The 26458-nt window shown below is 47.5% G+C and overlaps 1 protein-coding gene across 1 annotated transcript; it reads left to right on the top strand.

The window, feature by feature from the left end:
- The first annotated feature begins 21546 nt into the window (after positions 1-21546).
- LOC140659498 (perilipin-3-like) lies at positions 21547-25871 on the top strand. The gene is made up of 8 exons (XM_072879229.1): positions 21547-21568; positions 22188-22327; positions 23081-23276; positions 24101-24183; positions 24423-24678; positions 24892-25091; positions 25224-25352; positions 25464-25871. Exons 1-8 carry the CDS (start codon positions 21547-21549, stop codon positions 25869-25871), a joined length of 1434 nt encoding a protein of 477 aa, XP_072735330.1.
- Positions 25872-26458: the final 587 nt, after the last annotated feature.

The following is a 26458-nucleotide window of genomic DNA, read 5'->3' on the forward strand; positions in this document are numbered from 1 at the left end:
CAGCTCAGCTGTGTTTCCTTACTCTCCCTTTCCCTGTGAAAGAAGAAAATCATCCATCCATAGAGGGATTATCCCTCAATAGCTTTGACAGGGGTTCTGGCACCCTTAGCCAGGGGTTTTGGGGTTTCCTGGTGGCCTCTCTGCTGTCCTGCTGTGAGAGTCCCACCTTTCCCCCTGAGCTGTAATGTAGAGAGATCTCCCAAAAGCCAAAATGCTGCTGCCCTTTTTCTCAAGGGGGAATAGACAGAAAAGAGCATTTAATTCCCAGCCTCAAGGCAGTTTTCTCTTTTCCTCCCTTCTTCTCTAAATAACTAATGAAGTGGAGCAGTGCAGATAAAGCCATTTCTCTCAGCTGTAAACCAGACCACAGACAAATCACTAAACATCTCATTTACCCATCAGAGTCAAACAAGAAGCTGAGTGTGGTGCTAACTGCTCTCCATATGCCAGTTATGATGGTGCCTTTCCTGGCACAGATGCTCCTGGACAACTCACCAAATCTGGGGACTTGTTGGAGGGGCATCAGACCTGAAGGGGCCAACTGGCTTGTTTTGCGTGGGGGGGATGCAGATGCCTGCTGCTTAATGGTGTCTTAGGGGCTGTTCAGCGTTGATAAGAGCTAAGCAGATGTTTAGCTAGGAGGAGATGGATGGGAGGAATAAGTCAAGTGACTCCTGAGGGACCTCTGGGGAAGAAGGCTGGGGGAGAGGGGAGAGATTGCTGCAGCCTTGGAAGACCCAAGGGTCCTTGAGTTGCCGTGAGTAGAGCAGGTCTGAGCTGGCTGGAGTCCTTGCTTGGAGAAAAGGGTAGGAGAGTTCCCGTCTCTCTGTGCTGCAGGAGGTGAGGAAGGGCTCAGTAGCTCCTCAACTTCAACCCATGTATTGCCGTGGTGGGCAACGGTGCTGCCCAACATCCAGCCAGACCCCTTTCCAGGGGCACCTTTCCTGTGAAATGTGAAGGCAGTTAAGTTTGCAGCTCTGCAAAGGTCATTTTCACCCACTCATCGCTTGCCACATGGCAGTGTAGAGGCCAGAAGCATAAGTGGCTTAAAATTTACAAAATTTATTTCTTGAATGTGAAATCTATTGGGTGTCCATCTGAGTGCAGGGTCTGGATGCCTTTGTGAACGTTGGTGCTTTACTCCTCCTTTGCTTTCATCGTTGGTCTGGATGGAGCTTTGGAGACTCAGGTCTAGAGGGAGAAAGACGAGCTGTGTGTATGTGTCGATTGTCTTTCTAAGGGAGTTTCTGGGAACACTCCTGGGGAAGAGGTGTATACAGTTTTTTTCTTGTTCTTGTTAAGTTTTACTATTTTGAATAAAAATTTTTACTGCAGCACCAAGGGTCCAAACACTGCATATGTCTATAGGTGTCTGTGAGCACTAGGGTGGTGGTGCTTTTCAGAGTCCGTGCCAGTTCTCCAAGCTCAAGCAAGCCCGTGGAACCCAGGTTTTGGGGACCTGTGCTCCCATTTCTGCAGAAGCAGGGACCCCTTGCCTCCACCCTGCCCTCCTGCCTGCTGTCCCACTGACTTACCCCGGCCACAGGCCGCGCCCAGGCCATGTTGCGCATCACTGATACTTTGGACAGTGTTGTCCAAAACAAAATTCCAGCCTGGAATTTTCTTCTTTTTACCACTGAAGACAAAGTTAATGATAGGCCACAGCACTCTCAAGTCAGCATCAATGAGTTAAGGGTAGAGTGTCATGCATTTGGGTTTCCTGTCTATTTACAAAGAGCCTAATGAACAAAGAACCTAATGAACCTGGTAGCGATGACCAGCCTGTAGCTGGGAGCCAAGAGATGTGTTGGCCATGGGGATCTTCTGTTTGGTGGTGACGGAGTGGGGCTGCGAACATGTGTCCCCCAATAGCACAGCCTGCACTCTCCACTCTGCAATGAGATGCAGCCTGAAATGTAACTCAGTTTTCCTGCATCGCACCATCATTTCTGGAGGTTGTTGCCACAGCAGCCACGTATGCAGGGAGCTATGGAGAGCTTTACAGACGGGAGATGTGCCCTTGCTCGCTGCTGGCGGTAGGTTAGGAGTGTTCCCGTGGGATTAGCTGCACATCAGGAGGTTGGACTCAGAAATCGTAAATGGGGCTTCAAAGGTGTTTAAGCACAGGGGTGCCAGGAAGCTGAGGGGTTCCTGCAGGTTGTCCACAGGTCTCTGAGCTGCTCGTAGCTTGTATTGTCCCGCCTGAAATGCAGGGAGAGGAGCAACTGGCAGCCACAGCACTTGGTTGGCTTCGTTGTTAACTGGCTTATTTTCCTGCCTACAAAGTGGTTTTAGATTAATGAAGTTTTCTGTAAAAAATTTACACTGTTTTCCCCCCATTTTCAAGCTGTTCCTTGCCAGGAGAGTGCTCTTGTAAATGGAGTTATGCATGACCACGTGTGGCCTGCTGAGAGGCTGTGCTAGCTCATAGCCAACGCGTGGCATTGTTACTATTATTTTAATAATACAGCCCAGGCAATCCGTTGCTGTGCAGGAAATGCCAAGATTTGCCATACTGACACCTCTTCCCCCATGCTTCCTCTCACGGGAGATGGACAGTGGTCACGGGGCAGAGCTGTCCAGCTCTCTGCAGGTGGCTACAAGTGCTTGAACTGTGCCACAAGCCACTCTGCCAATGCAGGGGTTTGCAAGCATATACTACGCAGTTGTAGAAAAACCCAAACCACCCCCCACCCCACAAACCCCTCTGAACAACCGCACTCCCTCCTGCAATATTGTATCTCCATGGCTCCAGCCTTGCAGAGCAGCTCCTGGCTTTGAAACTTATGGGCCAGCTTCTTTCTCCTCCAGGAAATATATTTTCTGCCAGTATTTGTTTTTCTGGGCACTGCCGAAGCTTGGAGCGTGGTTAGGGCCTCATGCCACCTGCGCTTCAGTAAATCATTACTCTGAGCACGATGGAGCAAAGAGTTAGGACAAGGAGACCATGGACAATTTTGGCTGTGGGCTGTTGATCTCAGAAGTGTCTTAACTGAATCCAAACCATTAAAATCAGTTCAGTTGAAATGTTGTAATCCTGTAAGATGAAGATGCTCACCTGAGGGTGAGGGCTTAGCAGGACTTAGGGTGTGTTTCACTGCCCATGAGCTTGGGCACTGGAACATCTGGTAAAAAATAAATTGTAGAGATGTTTCGCATGGCTGGGGCATGTGCCACACCTCCAGGCTTCATAGCCCCGCCCCCCCCATTTTATTACTTATAATTAATGAAATGAGGCAGCAGACGTGTAAAAGTAGAACCCAAATCTAAAATTCTCGAAGCAAAAAAGTTACATCATCTTATGAATTTATAACATTCTTTTTTTTTTTTTCTTTTTTAATCTCTCCAGACTCTCCTCTGGCTAGTTACCTATTCATGTCCCTCCCTCTCTGTCCCACCCTGGCTGTTCATGGCATAGCCAGAAGCTGAAAACCTGGCCTTCTGCAAACCAGGAGACTGCCTCTCCTGCTTCCTTAACTTTTAAACAAAGTCTCTATATGCAGCAACAGGATGGGCATTTCAGGAACCATTTTTTCTTAAAGTTTGGGATGCTGGTTTGCAGAATGAACTGAAGGCAAGTTTGCTTTTCCATGGTGTTTTCTGCAGGGCTGTGCACAATGTTTTACTCGTTGAGGCTGATGGCAAAATTTCTTTGTATTTTGAGACATTGTTGAGAATGAAGCTGGAAGGTGTCCAGCCCACTGCTCTGGAGCATGATCATCTGTACAATGCATGTGGCAGATAATTTCTATCTTGTGCTTCAGGGTCTCACAGGTAGAGACTACACCTTCTTCCATGCTTCACTCTCCCACTGTCAGTGATTTCTTCTACCACCTGCCTTGTTCCCCTCCTGCCTCAAGCTGAGCCCATTGGTTTTTGCTCTAGCCCTTGCACAGGAATTTGTTATTCATTTGAAAACTGTAGCCACGTCTGTTGTTGATCTTCTCTCCTCTGAACTAAGCAACCTTCCAAGCTCCCCTTGTAGGTCATGCTCCTGAGGACTCTTGCTGCTGCATGCTGGATTTTTACACAGCTGGTAACTTTCTTGAGCAGGTATTAGGATTTGTTTTCAGAGGAAGTCGCCCCACTTCTGCCTGTTTATTAACCCAGAAGAGCTGGAGCCTGTCCATCCTCTGGGGTGCTCACAGGTGGCCTGGGAAGAGGAGAGATGCTCCCAGCACTGCCAGCAGCGACTGCACGTGACAGAGCAGCCCCCAGGCAGGATGCCCTGACCTGGGACATCAGGAAGGGCAGGCGGACATTTGCACTGGGGTGGGCTGAACACTTCAGGGAGGATCAGGGAGATGGTGCTTGCCGGAGACCAGCCAGGAGCAGCAGGAATTTGATTTCCAGCAAGTTTGGACAGGTGGGGCCAGCAAGCCTCAATGATACACGTGAAGCTTAAAAATGGCAGGTTTGGGAGCATGCTGGTGGATACGCTTGTGCCAATATAATCACTTCTATACTAATTCAGCTCTATACAGGAGGGAGAATAAATTACGTGTAGCTTCACGTGTGTGAAGAGCTGTGCAGCTCTAGCAGTTGTTTCAGCACATACAGTCAGATGGACCCTTCTGTCCCTGGCTCATCTAAAGAGAACGAGAAGGTTGCAGGAGGAGGTGGTGGAAATATCTACTCCTTGGGACTTGTTGAGCACAGCATTTATTCTTGCTTTTAGATATGACCTCAGGGAGGGCCAGGCCAGGCTCACCAAGGTACCTGGTCTGAGAGAGGAAGAGACCATTTGCAAGTGGCACCTTTCAGCAGAATTCCCAAGTGTCACACGTTCCTGTCATTTTCGCCTTTGTTCCACCCCCAACAGCTGAGTTATAAGGTTCTTAAAACAGGCTCATAAATGAGAAAGTAAGAAATGGCTCTAGGCTGTGCCCGATCAATAACAAGCATTACCTGGGGGCAGTGATTCTTGGAAACTTGGAGGAAAGGCCTCATGTTGTTTCTGCTCTTTGGGGAACAATTTCTCCGTGGCTAGCTTGGTTTTCTTACACAGAAAACATATTCCTTTTAAAAGGTTGTATTGCTACTCAGTTTTTCCTGTTGGGCCCATGGGGCTTTCCCCTTACGACAGACAGAGGTGGGAATCATTGAAACGAGCAGCTCTCGAGCCAGGGGGGACGTGGTGGTGAGAGATGGCTTTGCTAATAGCTTCCGAGGGAAAGTTCAGTATTTTGGAAGAAAAGAAAAAAGTTGCATCCCTTTCCTGGCTGTAATTACTGTAATGAGGTCAGCTTTGTTTGCTTTGCTACTCATACAGCGTATGCAAACCATCCTGATTTTGTGTCCTTCCAGGGCATTTCCCAGGCTCTCACCTTCACTGTCAGCTCACCCTGCACACCTTGCAGCTCACTGATGAGATGTGATGCTGTCCCCAGCTTGACACCTCAGCTTGGCTGGGATGTTGCAAAGCCCCCTGCCACGCACTGGCAATTCTGACTAGTTTTATTAGCAATATCTCATGGTTTTCTGACATTTTGCCGTTTGCTGCTCCCTGCCCTGGCTGGAAGGTTTTTGCAGCCGTCTTACTTCTTGCTTTAGATTGTGCGTGAGCACTGCATGCCATGGCCCCAGCTCTCAGTTAGACTTCAACACCATAAATACAGATTTCATGAATTAAATAGTATAACAGAAATGGCTTACGAGAGCCCCTCCATGAATCCTCGACTGTTCTCTCCACCTCCAGCACAGCTGAAACCCAGCTGGGCTGCACAGTGGCATCAAGAAAAGATACAGCCAAAACAAAGAGGGTTGTAAGAAATTGAAGAAACAAGCAGAGCATGAGAAATGTAAACAGCAGCAGCTGAGCACGATTCATTCCATCATTCCTCAGTAGCTGGATAACTTTTTCTAAATTGCTAGTTAATTTTTCACACCACTGTTCAGTGACTCTATTACCGTACTTGGATTTTCACCCTGGTGTATGACAAGACCCTCTTTCTGAATTCTTGTGGAAATACAGTGAAGAGATCTATCCCTACCCAGACCTGAATACACCCTATATCACCTTCCACTGACAGCCAGAATCTGGTGGAAGTCACTCCCTTTCTTCTCCTGAAGGAGATCCACTTTATGAAGCAACTAATTTATGTTCCCACGCTGGCTTGGCTGGATCCACAGCTTGGTGCTGTTCTCCTTTGGAAGTCACTTATATTTGTCAGATACATCATTTTTCCATTACAAGAAACATATAAGATTTACAAGGAGCTGCTTTCCCCCTTTCCGTGCGTACTGTTTGCTTCTATCTCTTTAGACTGTCAAACCAGCATAAAGCCTATAATATTTCTTCTGCTTTTCTTCCATGTCAACAGTAAGAGAAAGGACATCAACTGGAAATTAAAGAAATTTAGTTAAAAAACTTGTAGGAAAGCACCAAGAGGAAAGATCACATAAAGCAGAGAACAAAGACACCAGAAATAAAATTGTCTGACAAACAATAGAATTGATATGAAAAGGGGAGAAAAGAAGTACAAAAGCCTCAAAAAAACACCAGAAACTGTGTAAAAAGCGATGCCTGACTTCAGAAATGAAAAATACAAGGAACATAACAAATGATTTCAGATCTGATCCTATCAGAAAGAAATCTGATTTTAAAAAAAAAAGAAAGCAGCAGCTATGGAGACACTTTTATAAAAGGATGTACAATAAAATATTTGAAAATTGTATCCTCCAAACTACTTTAAAGAATGGCAAAAGAAAGGGATACATACTAAAATACACTAACGCTGCAGCATCTAATACAAAATATTCTGTCAGTGAAAAAAAGAAGTATTTTGACAGGTGTATCAAGATTTACCACCAATCTTGGTGACCCCATAAAAAAAAAAAAGCTCTGAAAGAATCATTTTAAAATAGCTATAACAACTGACTAGGAAGATCGTGGAAGCAAACAGCTCACAATTATCTCTGTGGTTGGAAAGAGATCAAACCTTATTTCTGTGCTATTTTTACAAGAGGCAAAGTAGGACAGTCATATCACACTGCTCCAGATAATAATGCAAACGAAGGCTACTTGAGAGCACACAGTTGAATAAAACACCAGCAAGTCAGGAGTTATGAACTGAGCCACAGCAAGTCTCCCTGAAATTTAGAGATTTCTGGAAAAGTCTGCCACAAGAAACAGACTTTCTGTTTGTTTCCCATGGAAGCAGGGAGAGGAGCCCCTGGCCATGGCTCATGATGACCATCACTGGGGCTATAAGTCTCCACAGAGGGCTCAGAAAGGGGATTTGCAGCAGGAGGAGGAAAATGCAACTTCTCCTCCCAGAGGCAGAGCCAAGCCAGACATCCCCGAGGCTGCTGGTGCAGGGAAGGCCATGAAGCCGTGGCAGCATGGACATTGGCTCTGAAATGGGGCTGCTGGAAAACAAACTGTTGTTAATAGTTGAGGGCATCAGTTTAAAGGGAGGAAACCCCGTGGTCTAGACACACATGTTTCTCTTGTAACATCTTCTTTAAAATTAACTTCCCCAATTAAAAAAAAAAAAAGCCAAAAAAAAAAAGCTGTTGGCAGATGGAGAAAACAATACGTGAATGTTACAGTCAAGTTACCTTTGATTGCACCAGTGTTATCCCATAACATTTCTACATTCATGAGCGATCTCGATTGCCTGGCATCATGTAGCCACGTAAGATTGGATGTTTATTTGCAAAACCAAGCAAATAAATAAACTATTTTGCCCCTCAGGCCACCAGTTCTGAAATTCAAATGCAAAATAATTGGGACAGTCCATAGGCTGCTGTTTGCATACCAGTGATATTCCTAAAATGTTTGTGAAATTCAGTGAATAACACCCTGCGCCATAGTCAAAGCTGGAAGCCAGATGAAATGGCTGTAATCCATTCTAACCTTGATGCCATTAAACTGCAAATTGAACCACAGTGAAATTAATCTACCAACTGCACTTAAATGGTGGGAACACTTTGCAAATACTCTACGAAAGTCTAAAGCCTCAGCATTTGTGTTTGGTGGCTAGAATTCAACTGACCATGGACAACCTTCATTCAGACCATTTACACACTTAATAACACCCGCCCTGCGGTCTCCCTGCCAAGAAGTATGACACAGATTCTCTTCTATAAAATGAAGTTTCCAAACCTTGAGGACTGGATATTGCATCATCAGTCTCCCATTAAAACCTCAAGCCATGCTATGTGGAAAAAAGACATCCATTTGGGATCAGTCAATGGTACAGTAGGAAGACAATTTGAAGGACACTAAAGGTCAAGTGCCTTCCAAAAAGGACAATATATGGGAGGATTCAAAATACCAAATAGCCCCAACCAGTCATTCTTATAAATCTCAGCCTGCAGTTACTGGGAGTCTTTTCTACTGGAAAGAAAAAGCTCTCGTTGTCCATGGCCTGTGATGGATCGATGTGAGGGAGGGGCTGCTTCCTACCATCCCCTGAGACAGCGGCCATGGGTGAAGGGAATAGGAACCTCATGGGGGTTTATCACGACTTGTGCGAGGAGAATAAGCAAGACCAGTCCCAAAGCTTAGACACAGAGCAGTGCAGTGGAAACACCAGTGGTGGAAGATGAAGGTGTCCCGAAGAAGATCATTACACCTGAGTTGCCCACTTACCTCTACGGCAAAGCCCAGGAGTTCAGGTACAACCTTAACGATTAAGAGATTAAATATCCACACACAACAATGTAGATTTAGTTAATTGCATGCTTTCCAGTTTCTGACCTTTTGTTTCTCGTTTGAATTGCATTTTTTACTCTGTAGACACACTGAAAAGATTGTGAGCTGAGGCTGTTGCTCTGCGCGGTGTGGGGTCCCTACCAGGTGGTGCAAGGTACTTCAGGCAGTTCGAAGAAAAAAGAGGGGACAGAAAGGACTGGAATAAGTTTCTCAAAATTACATCAGTTAACATATAAGGAAAAATTTTAAGTGCTGTGGATAAATTAAACTCAAATGGATTATATATTATTTCACATTGCAGTGTAACTATCTCCTTTGGGTTTTTAAATTGTCCCTACAATGTAGTTTCTGAATCCATTGGCTAAATTTCAATCAAATCTTACAGAGCAGGGAAGAGGTTTCAAAGGTAATTAAATTCTTACAAAATGTGAAAAAACAGGCAACCGAATAAGAAAAAGGTAGTGTAAGTATCCTAACTAGAGGGAAAGATCATTGTGTGAGCTCAAAGTCTAGCAGGCACCAGAGAATCAGATGGGGAGCATACAAATTCCAGATAAAGCTCAGCTAGGATCTGCAATTAGTCATGAGACATAAACCTGCTTCATCAGCCCCACTGCTTGGGGACCGTGTGTGGTCAAGGGACACACACGCTCGTGTTTGTCCTTATGCAGGCTTGGGTGAGTCCTCTCTCATCGACCAGCATCGATGGAGCAGCTCTAACTACCCCAGCCCGAAACAGCACGTGCACTGAGCTGGACTGAACACGAGGGAGCATCTGCAAGGGAGGAGGAGCAGAAGAGGATGCTGTCACCCCACTCAAATGCTCTGCAGACCACTGGAGGCCCAAAACTTGATGCTGGAGAGCTGTTGGCCTTAGCCTACTTTCTGCAAGAGTCTGGAGTGATGTTTTCTATTATTCAGAACAAAAAGAGTAGATGAACGCAATCAACATAGGAAGATTGATCTAGCAGTGCAAGTTATTTATTCGTGGTCTGTAACTGCATTGAGCACTGAAGGTTCATTATCCTCTGCTCTTTTCAATGCATCTTTTTTCTTTTTTTTGAACAGTCATTTCTGGGACCTTTCCCCCATCACCCACAGTGAAAATTCAACAGGGAGTTTCAAAAGACTCCTCACAATGTGAATTTTTACTGGCTGTTTCTGTGTATTTCAAATAACTCTAGCCTGGGTTGCAATTATTTTTTAAGAAATAAACCAACCATTTCAAGGGAGAAGTGTAAAATGAGTTTGCTACTTCCCCTATACAATATTCCATCTTTTAAATCAAAGAAGTAAATCTCTCACAGGTGTGTTGTTGGGTAGAAGGCACAAAGGCACTTGTGTCCTTTCTGCCCTGCTTCATCTGTGCCGTCCCCAAGGATGTCGCTAGCAGGAAAGCTTTTCCTGGTGGACTGATGCAATCATTGAGGTGTGGTTATGTCCACAAGGACAATCGTCCTGAGCACAGGAGTATTTGCAGGGAGCTTACTAGTTCCCACAGTTCACTGGTTAAAACACTCTCCCAATACATCAGGCATGCAAATCGCTTCTCTGCTTAACGGCGTATCTACTGTGCCATAGCTTCCACTGCCCGGGTGGCTATCTCACCGCCCCAGCCCCGGGGGAGCTTGGATGTTCACCACTTCTCTCGGGAACACCAGTCCACTTTGCAGTCCGGTGAAACATGCAGGTATACGCCGATTCCCTTATTATCCTCCTCCATGCTTAATACTAACACCTTCTCTTGGGATCCCAGAGAGCGCTTAGCTGTGCTAATGAGAAGGTATCACAGCTCAGCAAGTGCCTGACTTGCTAAGGCAAACAAAGTATTGGCTGGAACTAATGCAGAAAAAGATGGCCCTGATGTCCTTCCTATTTTTTTTTCTGCCAGCCAAGCCATCTGTACTACGGGTTTTGGATTCCTTCAGCTGCATAGAAGGGCACGTGATTTATTGAAATTGGAAAGCTTGCAGACAAAAAAGGCTGTGAAATTATTTTGTATCTGACACAATCATTAGTAGTATTATTTCTTCTGGAACTGGGAAGGACACTTATAAAACATCTAACAAGCTGCTAAGGAGATTGCCTAAAGCACTGATTTTCAAAATGTGCTGCTAGAGCCTATTCGTCCATGATCTGTACATATTTCAAGCTCCAGTTTCTTTTTATGGAAGGGACTTCAAATGATATTTCTGAAGGGTGTTTCTGACAGCTTAGTGGGCACCCTTTCAAATACTGGGCCTGGGTTACCTGCTGATCCCATGATATAGAGATGATTGAAAGAGGCCAGTACAAGCTAAGCAAGTGTGGGCATACAATCAGAGGGCATCCAGACCTCCTATTTTACTTTGTTGAAGAGCAATAACCCCCTCTGTGCATGTGCATCGTGCAAGTCCTCCAGATCCATTTTCTACACTGAAACTGAGCACAATTAGCCAGGTGTCAGTCTCTGAGCTAAGGGTGCTGTTGGAGGGGTTTGGATGGTCTCCTGTGGGCAACCCGCTGTTGCCTGCTTCAGCTAGGATTTGCCCTGTGGTCCAGCCTGCCTGGAAGTCCTGCTCCAGCTAAAACAGATGTAGGTGGGAGGCAGCTGGTGACACTTTCTCAGAGGACAGGCATCTATTTCATACAGTCACTGCCTCAATTCACCCAGGTCTCAGGAGAAGGAACAAGATTTGACAGGCAGCAGAGCCCAGCTTGTCCTCCTGACAGCTCTGCTTACATGCTTGAGTCGAGCTCCTGCATAAGCACATCCCCACATCCGAGACTGAACATGCCTCCTCCTCCTGGAGGGAAACAAATCCAAGGACTTGGAAACTGGTGCTGGCCAGATCTGCACAGAGAAACTATTTCTCTGGTTAAGGGGACTGTGGCTTGACTTGAGCAGGAACTGCCTTTCTAATAGTAAGTGTGGAGTTTATTATCTCGTATCCCTAACTCTCATCTGGCACTTTTCATCAGCAGATCACAAAGCATGTTGTGGAAAAAGGTCAAAATCATGATCACGATTTTAAAGATGGAGAAGCTGAGACACAGAGCCCACCAGCCTCAGAGAAAGTCACCCCGCAGGCAGCTGGCAGAACTGAGGACAGAGTCCCACAGTCCCCAAGCTCAGCCCAGTGCTCCAGCCTCCCTGTTCCCATCATTAGCACTGGGAAGGCTACCTCTAATTGGTGTCGAATGATTGAAACTGGAAGGAGCTGTTGTCATGGATACAGCATCTGCAGGCTGTCCTCTGCCTTGGTTGGAGTCCTGCTCTTCCACAATAGCTCTGTGGTCTTCAAACATCAGTGCAATAACGAGCACAGAAACAGTGATTCATTTGCAACAGGTGCAAATACTTGCCATGTAATACAAAGCCAGAATAAACTGTTAGCTGTGACCCTCTTAGATTAACTGAGCTGGTTGATTCACTGATTTCTCTAGCACCAACTGGAGCAGACTGTCAGGACCTCATCCTAGTGGATGAGGGAAAGGCTGTGGATGTTGTCTATCTGGACTTCAGTAAAGCCTTTGACAGTCTCCCACAGCATTCTCCTGGAGAAACTGGCTGCTCATGGCTTAGGCAGGTGTACTCTTTGCTGGGTAAAGAGCTGGCTGGATGGCTGAGCCCAGAGAGTTGTGGTGAATGGAGTTAACTCCAGTTGGCGGCCGGTCACAAGTGGTGTTCCCCAGGGCTCAGTTTTGGGGCCAGTCTTGTTTAATATCTTTATCAATGATCTGGATGAGGGGATCGAGTGCAGCCTCAGTGAGTTTGCAGATGACACCAAATTGGGTGGGAGTGTTGATCTGCTTGAGGGGAGGAAGGCTCTGCAGAGGGACCTGGACAGGCTGGATCGATGTGCCAAGGTCAGTTGTATGGGGTTCAACAAGGCCAAGTGCCAGGTCCTGCCCTTGGGTCACAACAACCCCATGCAACGCTACAGGCTTGGGGAAGAGTGGCTGGAAAGCTGCCTGGTGGAAAAGGACCTGGGTGTGTTGGTCAACAGCCGGCTGAATTATGAGCCAGCAGTGTGCCCAGGTGGCCAAGAAGGCATCCTGGCTTGTATCAAGAATAGCGTGGCCAGCAGGACTAGGGAAGTGATCATCCCCCTGTAATCCACACTGGTGAGGCCGCACCTCGAATGCTGTGTTCAGTGTTGGGCCCCTCACTCCAAGAGGGACATTGAGGGGCTGGAGCGTGTCCAGAGAAGGGCAGCGAAGCTGGTGAAGGGTCTGGAGCACAAGGCTGATGAGGAGCGGCTGAGGGAACTGGGGTTGTTTAGCCTGGAGAAGCGGAGGCTGAGGGGAGACCTTCTCGCTCTCTACAACTGCCTGAAAGGAGGTGGTAGCCAGGTGGGTGTTGGTCTCTTCTCCCAAGTAACAAGTGATAGGACAAAAGGAAATGGCCTCAAGTTGCGTCAGGAGAGGTTTAGACTGGATATTAGGAAAAATTTCTTTACTGAAAGGGTGGCCAAGCATTGGACCAGGCTGCCCAGAGAGGTGGTGGAGTCACCATACCTGGAGAAGTTAAAAAAATATGTAGGCGTGGCACTTCAGGACGTGGTTTAGTAGGCATGGAATTGTTGGGTTGACGGTTGGACTAGATGATCTTAAAGGTCTTTTCCATCCTTAATGATTCTGTGATTCTGTGACCTGTTGCATCAGTTACCTCCCATAACTTACGTACAGGATTTACACTCCACCTGTGCCCTTCACAGCACAGCAGCACCTGTCTTCTCCCTGTCCCCACCTTGGGTAGTGTCTTTCCTTCACAGTAGGTGGTCTCAGCAGTGAATAGGAAGAAAGACCCCCCCAGCCACACACAAACACGCATCCCCCAAGAGGGTTTTAGCTGCAGAGAGGCACAGATGAGCACCCACCTGCAGTGCTGAGAACTTTGCTGCCAACCCACAGACAAACCTGACGTGCCATCCCTGCCTGTGCAGGGACACTCAGCTCACCAGAGCACGGCGCCATCTCCTTCTCAGACGTGCTGGCTCTCCCAGCTGAGCTCAGTACAGCTCTCAGACCTTCCCAACCCACTTCTCTTCCCAACGAAAGGCTCTGCCACACTTTCAGAGCCAATAGCCAGAATAACCCTGAGAGCACACCTGAGGACAGGGATATTTTTCTTACCTTAGAAGGAAGGGGCTCTTATTCAGTGCTTCACAGAGGCCTCCTTATCCACTGTGCCCTCTAATCCATGAGTGGAACCGTTACCAGGAACAGGCCCGCCTGGTGCAGAGTTTGGCCAGGTGTGAAGAACAGGGCCAGACTGATCCAGCAGCATTAGAAAGATGCTCATTTCTAGCTTAGCTGTTGGAATGCAGTGTGTTTTTTCTTCCTTGTCCAGTGTGGTTAAGATGAGTTTCACCAGGAAAAGAAAAAAACCCACCATCTTTCATACCTTGGAAAAGTGGAAATGGCCAGGCAGCCTGCCCAAGCAAGGCTCAGCTCTCTGTCCTCCCACTAGTCTCTTTGAAATGGTAGTTACAGGGATTTACCAGCACTTGCAAGACACTCAACAGGTCCAAGGTAAAGCAGATGGGAAGAAGGTCTCTATTTTTTGGATCTCTGTTGTATTAATGTTGCCATGCTGATCTGTCCTACCCCAGACTGGGACAGTTCATAGTACCTATTGATGGGTGATGCTCAGTTCTGAAGACCAAATATTGCTCAACCAGTTACTGCATTTGGCCAATACCACCCATGCTGTCATTAAAAAAATGCCAATCTCCTCCTGAGAGCAGCATGCTTGATGTTGTTGAGTCCTTCAGAGTCAGTCTACCTCCAGGGGAACCATTCTCAAGTCCGCTGACTATTCTAGCAGCCTGCCGCTGAGCTGGATGCAGTCTCTGCAGCACTGACTCTAGCCAGAGGGATTGGCACAGGTTTTCCCATTGACCATCAGTGATCAGGCAGCAAAGGATTCTCCGCTTCAGTTCACCACCATCGGCTTTCCTAATCTCTGCATTAATTGTGTTGACTATGAGCAAAAGGTACAGCCAATGCCCATTCTGGCTACCTCTTCCCACACCCCTTTACTTCCTCTCTCCTTCACCCCTGCTAAAAGAGGGGAAAAAATATTACCTTTTAAACCACAATAAGTTTGGCATGGGCGATCCCAGGCATCAGAAACTCCCCCCCTTTGATTTTCCCAGTGTCTCCCTTTGTTTTTCACTGTTTGTCTTCATCTTCCTTACAAACACAGGTGCTGTGCAGCTTCGGCCAAGGCAACGGGGGTAGTTATCACCGTAACTACCCAGCTGTTGAAACCCAGCTGTACTGCAATTATGCTAAACTCCGCAGCAGGCTGACAGCTATCACACTCATTACATCTTCCTGAGACGGAAAGGCTCAGTCAATAATACAAAGGATCTGAACAGCAATTTCCAGGTCGAGAGTCTCTGTTCCCCCCGTGACACAAAGCATGAGGACATGCCTTTTGGTGACTAAGAGCAGCAGACCCATAACATGAAATTGCTCACTCTTTTCTCCCTCTGTGCGAGTTTTTTTCTGCCAAGGGAGCTTAGAAAAACATTCTGCTTTCAAAAAGAGCTGTGAAAAACAAGTGGTAAAGAGAGGGTGCAAGAGAAGATAGGAGCAGTTCCTTGGAATTCAGTATGTTTTTGAAAGGTTTTCTGCAGGAGTTCAGGTGCTGTCAGGCCAATGCATCTGTCTGTAACTGGTACTTCTTTCCTCTGATGGCAGCTAAAGGGAGCTAAGAGGGAGATTTAACTCTTGACTTTCTATTGCATGGCAGCTCAAGCTCAGCACAGGAACAGAAACATTAATGTCTCTTTATTTTCTGGTAAACCTGCAGGGTTTCAGGATCGATCCTTCACAGCCTCAGGGCCCCTGATGTGTGTGGGACAGCAGGAGCAGCCCTCCTCCTGAGAGACTCTGGGGTCTTCTGAAGGCTTGTGCTGTACTGATGAGCCAGATGAAGCTCATCTTCTGGAATATGGTTGGAAGCAGTGGTAGCTCCCATTTCCAAAGGTTCAAAATTCAATTTCTCATGTAAACATCCTCAGGAGACTCACTTCAGGCAGAGAAGACTGCATGAACAGCTCAAGACACCAAGGACCTTTCTGTCCCCGTACGAGGCGACAAACCATTATGAGTCTGATCATCCAAAGCCTTACCAGGAGCTCTGTCAAGTGGAGGACCGACTCACCCTAACTCCTCCACTCAACACCATAAGACCCATTGTGGGCTCTACCCCTGATATACTGCCTCTGCTGCACATGTGGCATTCGTAGCTGAGGATGTGAGGAGCAATGAGAGGCGAGTGGTGGGAGCCACTGCACGGCTCCTTGTGCAGGAGGATGACGTCTTTCAGGGGTGCTGCTGTCACATTCCAAAACAGAAAGTGAAAGACAGACCTCAAGGCAAATGGCACAAACAGTGCTCCTTCCTCAAGGCCTTCTGGGATGATAGATCCTCTGACATGACATTTACCATTGCTTCAGGGCTTGTCTGGAGGACAGTTCATACTTGGAGGGGTTTTTTTCCTCTTTTGCAGAAAAGACACAAGGGAACATACAGAGGGATTTAGACTCTGATTGCTCTCATGTTCTCTATTATGGTGATAGCGAGCTCTGACGAGAGACGCTATGTCAGAACCTCCAGATTTACTGCATTAGCCTCCAGCCTCACGCTTGCCAGCAGTTTCATGGCCATTACAACAGGCTTATTTTGCAGCCTCACAATCACCCAAGTACATCATCCAGAAAACTGCATGCCACTGTGATCTTTGTGCAGCCAGGGCCATTCAAAAGTATTGTTTTCCTTTTTCTAACACTGAGTTTACCATTAAATGCACCTGAGAAACCACAGCTAATGCCTTATATTTAGTGTAAAAATTAGGATCTTTGGTACTTAGTGTCCATCATCAGAGCAACTGAATTACTCGTAATGTTCAGAATCCAGGGACATAAGGAGATCTGTAGATAACTGGTACACAGTCACATGGAACCTGGTCTGTGAAGGACTGTGGCACCTCAGACAAACTTAGAAATGAAGTGCCCCTTAAATAACCCCAAATCTTATGGCTCATCAATAATGTTATCTAGGAACATGAAACTGCTTTTACACATTCCCATAGCTATGGCTGACAAAACGGAAGCAACCAAATCAGTGTCTGTTTGGGATCATCCAGTCAAACATTTTTTTTCTAGGTATCTTTAAGGTTTTGTTTGGCAGATATTCAGTACATATTTATTCCTCTCAAAACACAGTAGCCATGCTGTCCTCATGCAAAAATACAAGCTGTGATACTATATACATGCTGATGCTAAAGAATTAATCCAGGTTATAGGACAGCTGAATTCAATGCCTTCTGCAGGCCAAGGGGGTCTTCACCTGCCAGGCAAACAGCGAGGTGGGGCCATGGCTCGCCCCCGCTCTGCCCGGAGCTGCCCTTTGTGCCCCTGTGGTTAAGGCATCCCGCACCTATATACAACCCGTGCACCCCCTGCCCCCTCTCTGCCACCACGCTGTGCATTAGGAGTGCGGGTGGCCTCAGGACAAGCCAAGGACTACCTGGGTTTCCTTTCAGGCTTTATAGTCAAAGGAGAAAAGATACAGAAATTTCAGTTTTATTTTCTATCTTCTCATTAGGAAGGATTTGCTTTTATCTCTGTTTCATTCGAGTTGTTTGCATTTAGCAGGGTAGCTGTTTTGTGTTTATAAAGGACTGGCTAAAGTCTGTTTTCCTCCCTGGTTTAGCTTTTCCTGCTCCCCACTGTTCTGCTGCATAAAGATCTTCTTTATCTGGCTCCAGCAGCAGGAGTCCTGCTCGGCGTCCTGCCAAGGACAGGACTGAAAGGAACCGCGTTTTGTAACTGGCTGTGTGAGCATCATTTCCAGCAACACTTGCTGCTCCACACCATGTTAGTCTGGTTTCCATCAACTTGGTGTGCAACGGCAGACACTCCGCCACCGCGGGCAAACATGGCTGCTGCGACCTTTCCCACAGCAGTCAGATCATCAAAGTTGGCTCCTAGTGCCAGGACTAGCTCTAGGAGGGACCTAACACAAATGTTAGACAGTGGTTGAAGCCTATGAAGCCCTGGCTGAGATCTGAGGCTCTTCTTGGTGTGCCACACAGCCACTCAGCACGGGTCCCCCGTGACACCCACAGCAGGCAGCTGTGCTCCACATGGGGAGCTGCAGCCCTGGTGCCCGCTGCCGTGTCTCCTTGCTGCCTCCCAGCACAGCTATTCACATGGCTGGAGACACCAACCCTTCCCTTGATGGCAGTTTTGGGCACTCCCAAATGCATGGTCTGACTCTGAAGGCTATGTCACATACTTAGTCCCACCTGTACTGCCAGGTGCAAAGATGAAGGTGGTGTGTGCTCCTCAGGGCTGTCAGGGCTTCGACTGGACTGGTCCCTCCTCTAGACACATGATGAGGGAGCAGAAACCCAAATCTGCAGCTACCCCAGAGCAGGGATGAGATGTGAGCCACGGGCACGTGGGGCCCTCAGGTGTGCAGATGCGTCCAGAGCCTGGTAAACGCTGTCTTCCCAGAGATCAGACATTGTGCAGGACAAGCACAATTTAGCCTGTCTATTTGCATTTCTATAAGTACAAAGACACTCAGGCTCTGTAGCAAAAGAGAAGGACTTTCTTAGTAACTAGTTAAACCAACCATAGTCATAAAGGACTTCCAGACTCTTGTGATTTACCATTTCTGGCCTCACTCCTGGTGGACCTCCCTTCTATGGCTCTAGGGGGTGAAGGCAGTTTGAAACTTGTCTGTACACTGTTCCAGGGCCTGATACCTTACTTGCAACACTTTTGACTCATGCTTTGAAAAATGGTGAGATGTGCAACCATCCTGCCTTTGGTCACTTCAACAGCCGTCAGCCTCCTCCTCGTCATCAAGATAGCACGACATGGTGTGACCACCACATCTTCCATAGCAAGCTGTGCAGAGCCACTTCTGTCTGCATGTAGGCCTTGAGGTGACTAAGCAGGACCAAAAAATGCTTGTGGTCATGCCCAGGGAAGTCCTGGGTGAGCCTAGGGGAGTCCCATGAGCTGGAATGAGACTTCTCACCTCATCAAGTGAAGGTCTCAGCAGGCCACTCCGAGGAAGAGGATGGCTCAGAGACAGCATTATCTTGTCTTAAGCTGCTTCTACCTGAACCATCCATAAGCTTTGAACCATCTCTCGTAGAAAGTGCATCTTCACTGTCAAGCTGGTCAACTTCTTGTTTTGCTCCTGGGACCCCAGCGCCGACACTGAGCGCTTGTGAGGGCTTCCTCTGAGCAGACAGTGGATTCCCTCTTGGGCCGTGCCTGGGGCAGGTTGTTGGGGCTCTTCACTGCCAGGCGTGCTCGCAGGGAGTGTGGAGGCAGTACATGTAACCCAGCGCGCTCTGCCCAGAGCATGAGCCCAGCAAAATGGCAGCCTCGAGGTCTCTGCAGCCCAGATGCCATCATACCAAGCTGCGAGCTGTGGCTGGGGGATGTGGGACGTTTGGGGAGGCAGCATGTGGGTTATATCTGGATGCTGCCCAGGACTAACATGTTTGCTTTGCTTTCCTTGCCAGATGCATATGAAGGGAAGACATCCAACATATTCTCTGTGGCTATTTCACAATGCATAACTTTGGTTTTGCAGGGCTGTGCTGGTTTGTTCACATGGAGGGTCTCCTGGGGCTCTGCACGTTGTCCCCCACTGTGCACATGAGGGACAGGGGTTGCACGGGATGGTGCGGGACACAGGCTGCCTTGAGGTATCTGCTCTGCTGCGGGAGCAGGGAACAGGCTGCTCCCTGCTCGGGGAAACTGGCTTTTAAGATAAAGCTCTGTAGCTGCCGTGGTATCCTGATGGATGCTGGATGGAGCTAAGCTCATGAATACTGGAAAGGGAAGAAGGTAATTCAGTTCACATCATGTGTGGTTGGGTGCCAGTCCTGTCTGCTCTGCCACCGGGATCCGGATTCCTCTGGCAGGTAACAGCAGAGCAGATCCAAGCTGACGTTACACTGGTGCCACCTACTCAGAGTTTTTTTCTTCTGATTTTCTTTTTAAATGAAGGCAATGACAGACACTGTATTTGAGGAGCTGTGGCTTTGCGTGAAGGCTACAAAACAAACACTTTATGTGTTCTCCTGCAAGCAAAACAAAATCACATCAACCCTGATCCTGCAAAGCTTCAGTGTTGAACTCCCGCTCAACAACAGGCTTGCTGAAACGTTGGATGATGCATGCATAGAAGTAAAGCAGTGACCCTTAGCGGGGTCAGGGCACTAAGAGGGTACCTGGAACATCCCACTCCCACTCAAAGCCTCCCAACGGGACTGCACGCGATTGCCTGAATCATCGGCCGTATGGACAGTGCTGTCTTCCTAGGCTGGCTGCCCTGGGAGTGTACAGAGAATTTCACTTTTTCTTTTTCATAAGATCTCACCAAATCATGACGACACAAAAACTGGGCCATGTGCTGTGTTTTGGAGAGATAATCTTGCTCTTTTGTAACAGTCCTTTCTGCTGTTGTCAAATGAAAGTCAGAGATTTGTCCTTGATCAGCTGCTTTGTCCCCATCACTGTGCCCTTATTTCTCTTTATCCTGATGTGTCAGAGAGCCATGTTCTGTGTGCATTTGTGTGACTATTGGTTTTCCCTTCCCCCATATAATATTTGAACTGCTCAGTTGATTTCAGGTTTAACAAAACATCAAGGGCCTCAAGCTCCCAATAAAACCAGGTGAAGAGGTGGCCCAGGAGGAGAGGGGTCCATGGCAATGCCTCCTCTGAAGAGAATGACATGGTGTGACTCACTCTTCATTAATCATCAGAGAAGCTGGAGAAAAGCAGCCCCAAGATACAAATCTGTGGGAAACCCCCTGCTCCTGGAATGGATTGTTCAGTATAATTGCTGCTCTGTAAATTAAACGAGAGCCATTTCCAAGACTTCTGTATTTTAAAGTCACTAGATTGCACACAGGGAGTCCTTGCAGGACCCAGACACTGCTGGCTTCCCTCTTCCTGCTAATGGTGCCCACCACCATGAGGCAGGTCCCTGCATGGTCTGAGACCTGGTGAATCAGAAGGGTCTTTCTGCAGCGAAGCGAAGCTCTGCCGAGTGGGGAGGACCACCCAGGCTGCCAGGTGACCAAATTCCACCCCCAGCACAGGGATGAATGGAAGCTGCAATTCCCAAAATGCATGCAAAGATCAGTGGGCTGTTGTGCAATTGTGTTTGAAGAAAAGTGGGTCGTCTGAGGTGGATGGCACGAGTCAGATCAGCCCTGAAAGTACACACTGAACCCAAGCAGAAGGGGTCTAACATGGCTACTAATCAGTCTTATGCACAGGATACTCACCCTGCAGGCGTTTGGGGAAGACAGGGAGAGACTGGGCTCTCTAGGGACTTCAAGACAAAAAACTTGAGTTTCAGTGCTTCGAAGATTAGGCAGTGGCTGAGCAGCTACTTCTGTCATTAAACATAAAGCACTAGCAGGTAAAAGCAATAGGAATCCCACATTAGGTGTGAAGTCTTTCTCTGGATTTGTTTTACTATATTTGCTTTTCTCTTCTGGTTATTGTTTCCCATCAAAAAGAGGAAAAAAATCTAATTGCCATTTCCAGATGGTGTGTGATCTGAGGCAAGATCTTAGAGGGTGCATGGTGCATGCCAGCAATGCCTCTCTCATTTTGCAGGAGCACTGGCCTCTGAAGGGAGCTCCTTTACACAGGGCAAGGTGTACCTGCCTGATTGCAGAGTAATTAACGAGCCACAGCAGGGCCCATCTCTGCCCAGTTCCACCTCTAATTGGCCAGGACAAAGACTGGCTCCTTTCTGCTGCTTCCCAGAGCTGTCAGTCACTGAGGGTCCCTCCTTACCCCCCTTCCCCAGCCAGTACAAAAAGGCAGAGCAGGGATAATGGAGCATGGTGTGGTGTCTGGTTCTTCCTTGCTGGGCATCTGCTCACCTCTAACAGGACAAGAAGGTACTGCTCTCAAATTTTCAGAGGAAATTTTTAGGTGATAGGTCTGTAATTGTTCTATGAACTCCTGGTTCATGTTTGAATGTTTCTTACTTGGTTTAATTACAGAATGGAATTAGTCTTAATTAACATAAGGTTGCTTGTAGACCTGCCTGAAAGGTTAGATACAGCCTGTGCTGGTTTTGAGTGAAAATTTAGTTCAGGTTGGGGTGTGCTGGCAGCAGTTGGCAGCTCAACTTTTTTGAGCTGCTATTTTTCCCTAGTTCTGCTGTCATTAGCTTTTCTAATGCAATACTTCTAAACCTTGGTGGGGAGAAAGGAGGTACCAGGTATGTCTCCTAAATATATTGATAATAAGCACTATGGTCTCTCTGACAAGAGCTTTCCTGGGTGAGGGAAGACTTTCTCATCACTCCTCTGATACCATAAACTATGTGAAACTTAAATGCTAGGTGGCTTTGCAAGCAGCACAGTTCCCTTCCTTCTGTAAGGGGAAAAGGCCCATTTTTAGGATCTTCCCTTAATGGGTACTAAAGGAACTTCTCCCTCTAATGAAGTCGGAGGGAAGGCTCACCAGCGACTTTGTCTTTTTATTTGTCTTTTTTCTTCTTCCTAAGCCATGGTACTGCTTGTATTTCAGCTGCAATGGCCTCTGCTATGCCTGACAAAGAGGAAGCTGCCAAGGGCTCCCTGGATGTGAAGGAAGAGGAGCAGCAGGTAGGTGCTCCATGTGATGTGCAGGGAGTGGCAGCTCCTGGGTGCAGGTATGAGGAGGTGGCCCTGCTGTGGCAGGGGGGGCTAAGCCTCCACAAAGTGAGGAGTTTCCTCTGCTCAGGCTGGGCCTGCAGCTTCTCTGGAAATGTGGGTGGCAGCACAGCTAAAAGAGTAGACCTGAAGACCCTGTAAGTAACCTCCTAGGCTAAGCAAAATAGCCTGGTTCTTGGCTAGGAGATATGTTTATCAAACTTTGAAGTCAAGATCCTGCCTTGCTGCAGGCAATGCTCCTGTGGAAAGGCTCCCATGTTTCAGCAGTCCTGAGACCTGCTGTGTGTGCTTTAGTGCCATGACCAGCAGCATGCTTCTTGCAGGCTAGTGTAAAGTCTGTCAACTTAAAACCAACCTGATCCTGTTCTGATGAAGCTTTTCCTGGAGGACTGGCTTGTTAAATAGCTATACCAAATGAATTAGAGCTGGGTATGGGTCCAGAAGCATTGAGGTTGCCCACAAATTCAGCTGTCCCTTGGGTAGCATTGCACTAGAGGAAGAGCTTGCTAGAATGGACCAACCATAAGTGTCAATGCTCCACAGCTTGTTTCTTGATTGAGTTGTATATTTTAAAGCAACTGTTCAAGAAGGGCAAGCCTTGCTTCCTCAACCAGTCTAGGTGACCTGAACAGGCAAACATAAGAGGAAGTTCAGTGTCATGTTTGCAGGCTTCATAGCTCTTTTTTTTTTTCCCCCCTCTTCTAGGATGCAGTAAATCAGGTGGCTAACCTGACCTTGGTCAGCTCTGCCTGTGACATGGTTTCCACAGCTTATGCTTCCACTAAGGAGAGCCACCCCTACATCACATCTGTGTGTGATGCAGCAGAGAAAGGAGTGAAGAGTGTGACCAAAGCCACAGCCATCTGTGTGCAGCCAGTTCTGACTACACTGGAGCCTCATGGTAATCTCCTGTGGAAGGGCAGGTTTGCACCTGCCTGTGAGGGACTCTGGCTCCTTCCAGCTCTGGAAGGAGCCCTAGGATGTGGAAATGTGCCTCTCCATCACCATACTGAAAGGACTATTCCTGGCTTACAAGTAAGGCTAAAAAGCTGAGTCCTAGTTCAAGTAGTGTGATGGAGTGTTGCTCCCTGGAGGACCAGGACTTGACTCTGACTACCCTAAAGCTAATCTTGCAAGGTCCAAAGTTTTAGGTGGCAGTTGCTTATAGTCAGATTCTTACAAGCTGGTGGTGATGACAGGAAGAAGCCTCCTCCTGGAGGACTGTTACATCTAAAAGCCCTGTTTGCCATGGCCCTTAAAGAACATGACTGTGGCATCTGAGAAGAAGCTCTAAACTTCTGGATGGAGAGGGGCTGTTCCTAATGGCAAGTGTCTGGCAAAACAGTTCATGTGACAGGCCTGAGTTCACTCTAAGCCCACAGTGGGCATCCCCCTGCTGTCAGGGATGTGGAGGCTTGAGCAGAAATGAAGGCTATGCATCTATTTATTCAGGAGCTCAAGAAGCTGCGGGAGGGGGACACATGTAGGTGGCTATGTCCATACAAGTAGAAATTGGTTGTTGTCAAAATGAACAGATCTGTGAGGAGACTAAGACAAGCTGCTCTACAAATTCAGCTTACAACACCACACCTGGCCTGGTGATCTGGATGGAGGCTCTCATCTAGGCTCCCTGTGGAGCAACATGCTCACAAAGGTAGGACTTGAGATTGAATTGCAGGAAAACCAAGTTTTGACACTCTTCTCTTTTTTTTTTTCTTTCCCCAGTTGCTGCAGCAAGTGAGTATGCCTCCAAGGGTTTGGATAAACTAGGAGAAAAGCTTCCACTCCTTCAAAAGCCAGTGGACCAGGTAAGAATCAAAGGCTGTGCTGTCCCTTGCTGGCAGAGGGGCCTGGTTCTTGCAGGGTTTCTGACCTTGGGAGTGAAGAAGGCTTTCATATGAGGCACAAACTACCCCTAGATGTGTAATGCAAGCTCTTACAGGAGAAAATGCTCAGCAGACAGTGTTAACTGTCCTCTTGGTGCAATTCAGAATTGTAGTGTACTACATGACCCACTCCCTTCTCTGACATGTCTCCTCTTCTGCAGATTATCTCTGACACAAAAGAGCTGGTGTCATCCAGAGTGGCTGATGCAAAGGATGTTATGAGCAGCAAAGTGATGGAGGTGATAGATGTAACTAAGGACACTCTTCAGAGCAGTGTGGAGGCTGCCAGATCTGCAGTGACCAGCAGTGTGGGGATGGTTATGGACTCCAGGGTGGGCCAGACTGCTGGAAGTGGAGCAGAAGCTGTGCCCAGGAGAACAGAAGATGACTCTCTCCCCATTGGAAATGAGGAACTAGGTAAAGAAACAATATATGTGACTATTTGTAATGGGAACCATCGCACTGGGGATGGTCAGCCTCATTCCTCACTCCGCTACTCTGGAATGGGGCTAATGGGAAGTGCCATGCTGGAGGCTACCTGGCTCCTAGTCCAAGATCTCCTGATACTTGTATACTCTGTGTGGTAAGTATCTCTGGTCAGCCGCCTACAGATGCTGTCTCTTTCCTCAGCTAAACTGGCAGCATCTGAGGAGGGTGCAGACATAATGTCTGTGGAGCAGCAGCAGGAGAAGAGGAGGTACTTTGTGCGGTTGGGGTCTCTCTCTGATGAACTTCGCCTGTTTGCCTACCTGCGCTCAACAGACAAAATGAAGCAGGTCTGGCAGGGCATGCAGGAGGCCCTTGCACAGCTTCACTGCGTCATTGAACTGGTAGGTAGAGCCTGGTTTTATGGCAGCAGGGGGACCAAATTGTTGGCTTGGTCTCAGCTTTCTTACTATAAGAGCTGTGCTGATCACCAGCAGATCTGTCTGTCTTGACACTCTGATCTTCCCCTGCCACAGATTGAAGTGTTTAAGCAAGGATTTAATCAAAAGCTTCACGAGGGGCAGGAGAAACTACATCAGATGTGGCTGGACTGGAGTAGGAAGTCTTCCAAAGAGAGTGGAGAAGAAAGCTCTGCAGAGCCAGAGGTACCCCCTGGGGAGGGAAGAAAAGGGCTCTAGGCATCCCCTAAATTTTTTTAAATCTTTTTTTTTTTGGCAGTAACTCACTCTGATCTTGTCCTTCCTGCCTCCTCCCAGGAGATGGAGTCTCTGGCCCTGCTCATGGCATGCAGTATCACACAGCAGCTACAAATCACCTGCTGTAAAATAGTGTCTGCAATCCAAGGCCTTCCCTCAAGCCTTCAAGATAAGGTGAAACAATCTCTTTGTACCATACAGGAGCTTCATGCTTCTTTCTCAGCAGCAAACTCCTTCCAGGACTTGTCCAGCAGTGTCTTGACCCAGGACCAGAGGAAGCTGGCTGTGATCCAGGAGTACATGGAGGAGCTGCTGGACTACCTGAAGAATAACACACCTCTGTCCTGGCTGGTGGGACCCTTCTCCCCCAGGGAGGAGGAAGTGGGAACCTCACAGGAGGAAGAACCCTTGCAGGAGAAGGAAGCAGAGACAGCAGGGGATCATGAAGCTTCCACCACCCTCATGTAAAGGATAAGGCCATGAGCACAGGTCTGCCTGGTATGACTCTGAGGGCTTGGTCTTAGCTTTATGTATCTCCACTCTCCAGCTGAGGGTGGGGCTGTCATATCTTCAATGGTTATTGGGTACTGGTAAATAAATCCTTAGGAGCTTCTAAGAAGGTAGTGGAAGTAGCAGGGCCACTCTTAAGTGCTTGTAGCTGCCTTCAGGAATGGTGGTTGAGCTCTGGGCCAGGAGGAGAATGGAGCCGAAGCTCTGCAATGCTCCCACCTCCCTAGCAAGCTGTCCATGCTATGTCCTTCATCAGTGTATCCAGGCACTGCCAATATTCAACACAATGATTGCTGTTGGTCTTAAACCCTCAGCTAGTATACAATGTAAAGAATTTTCTTTAGAAGCTGCTTGTACTATCATGACTGCTTAAAATAAAACTACTGCATGCAAAACCACTTATTGTCTCTAGTCTCTCTTGGAGAGGGACTGCAAGAGTGAGTATTGCTCAACACATGAACCATACTCTCTGAATCTATTTAGTCCTTGATGTGGGACAGTGCAGTCAGGAATGCAAGAACTGGTGAGCAGTCAGTGGTACAGTA

Source organism: Ciconia boyciana, chromosome 14 (genome assembly GCF_034638445.1).
Source record: "Ciconia boyciana chromosome 14, ASM3463844v1, whole genome shotgun sequence".
In the NCBI taxonomy this organism is placed as follows: domain Eukaryota; kingdom Metazoa; phylum Chordata; class Aves; order Ciconiiformes; family Ciconiidae; genus Ciconia; species Ciconia boyciana.

Coding starts and splice junctions, on each gene's coding strand:
- LOC140659498 (XM_072879229.1), top strand. CDS start 21,547: ATGGAGCATGGTGTGGTGTCTG. Junction 22,328..23,080: donor TGAAGGAAGAGGAGCAGCAG/GTAGGTGCTCCA, acceptor CCCCTCTTCTAG/GATGCAGTAAATCAGGTGGC. Junction 24,679..24,891: donor CATTGGAAATGAGGAACTAG/GTAAAGAAACAA, acceptor CTCTTTCCTCAG/CTAAACTGGCAGCATCTGAG.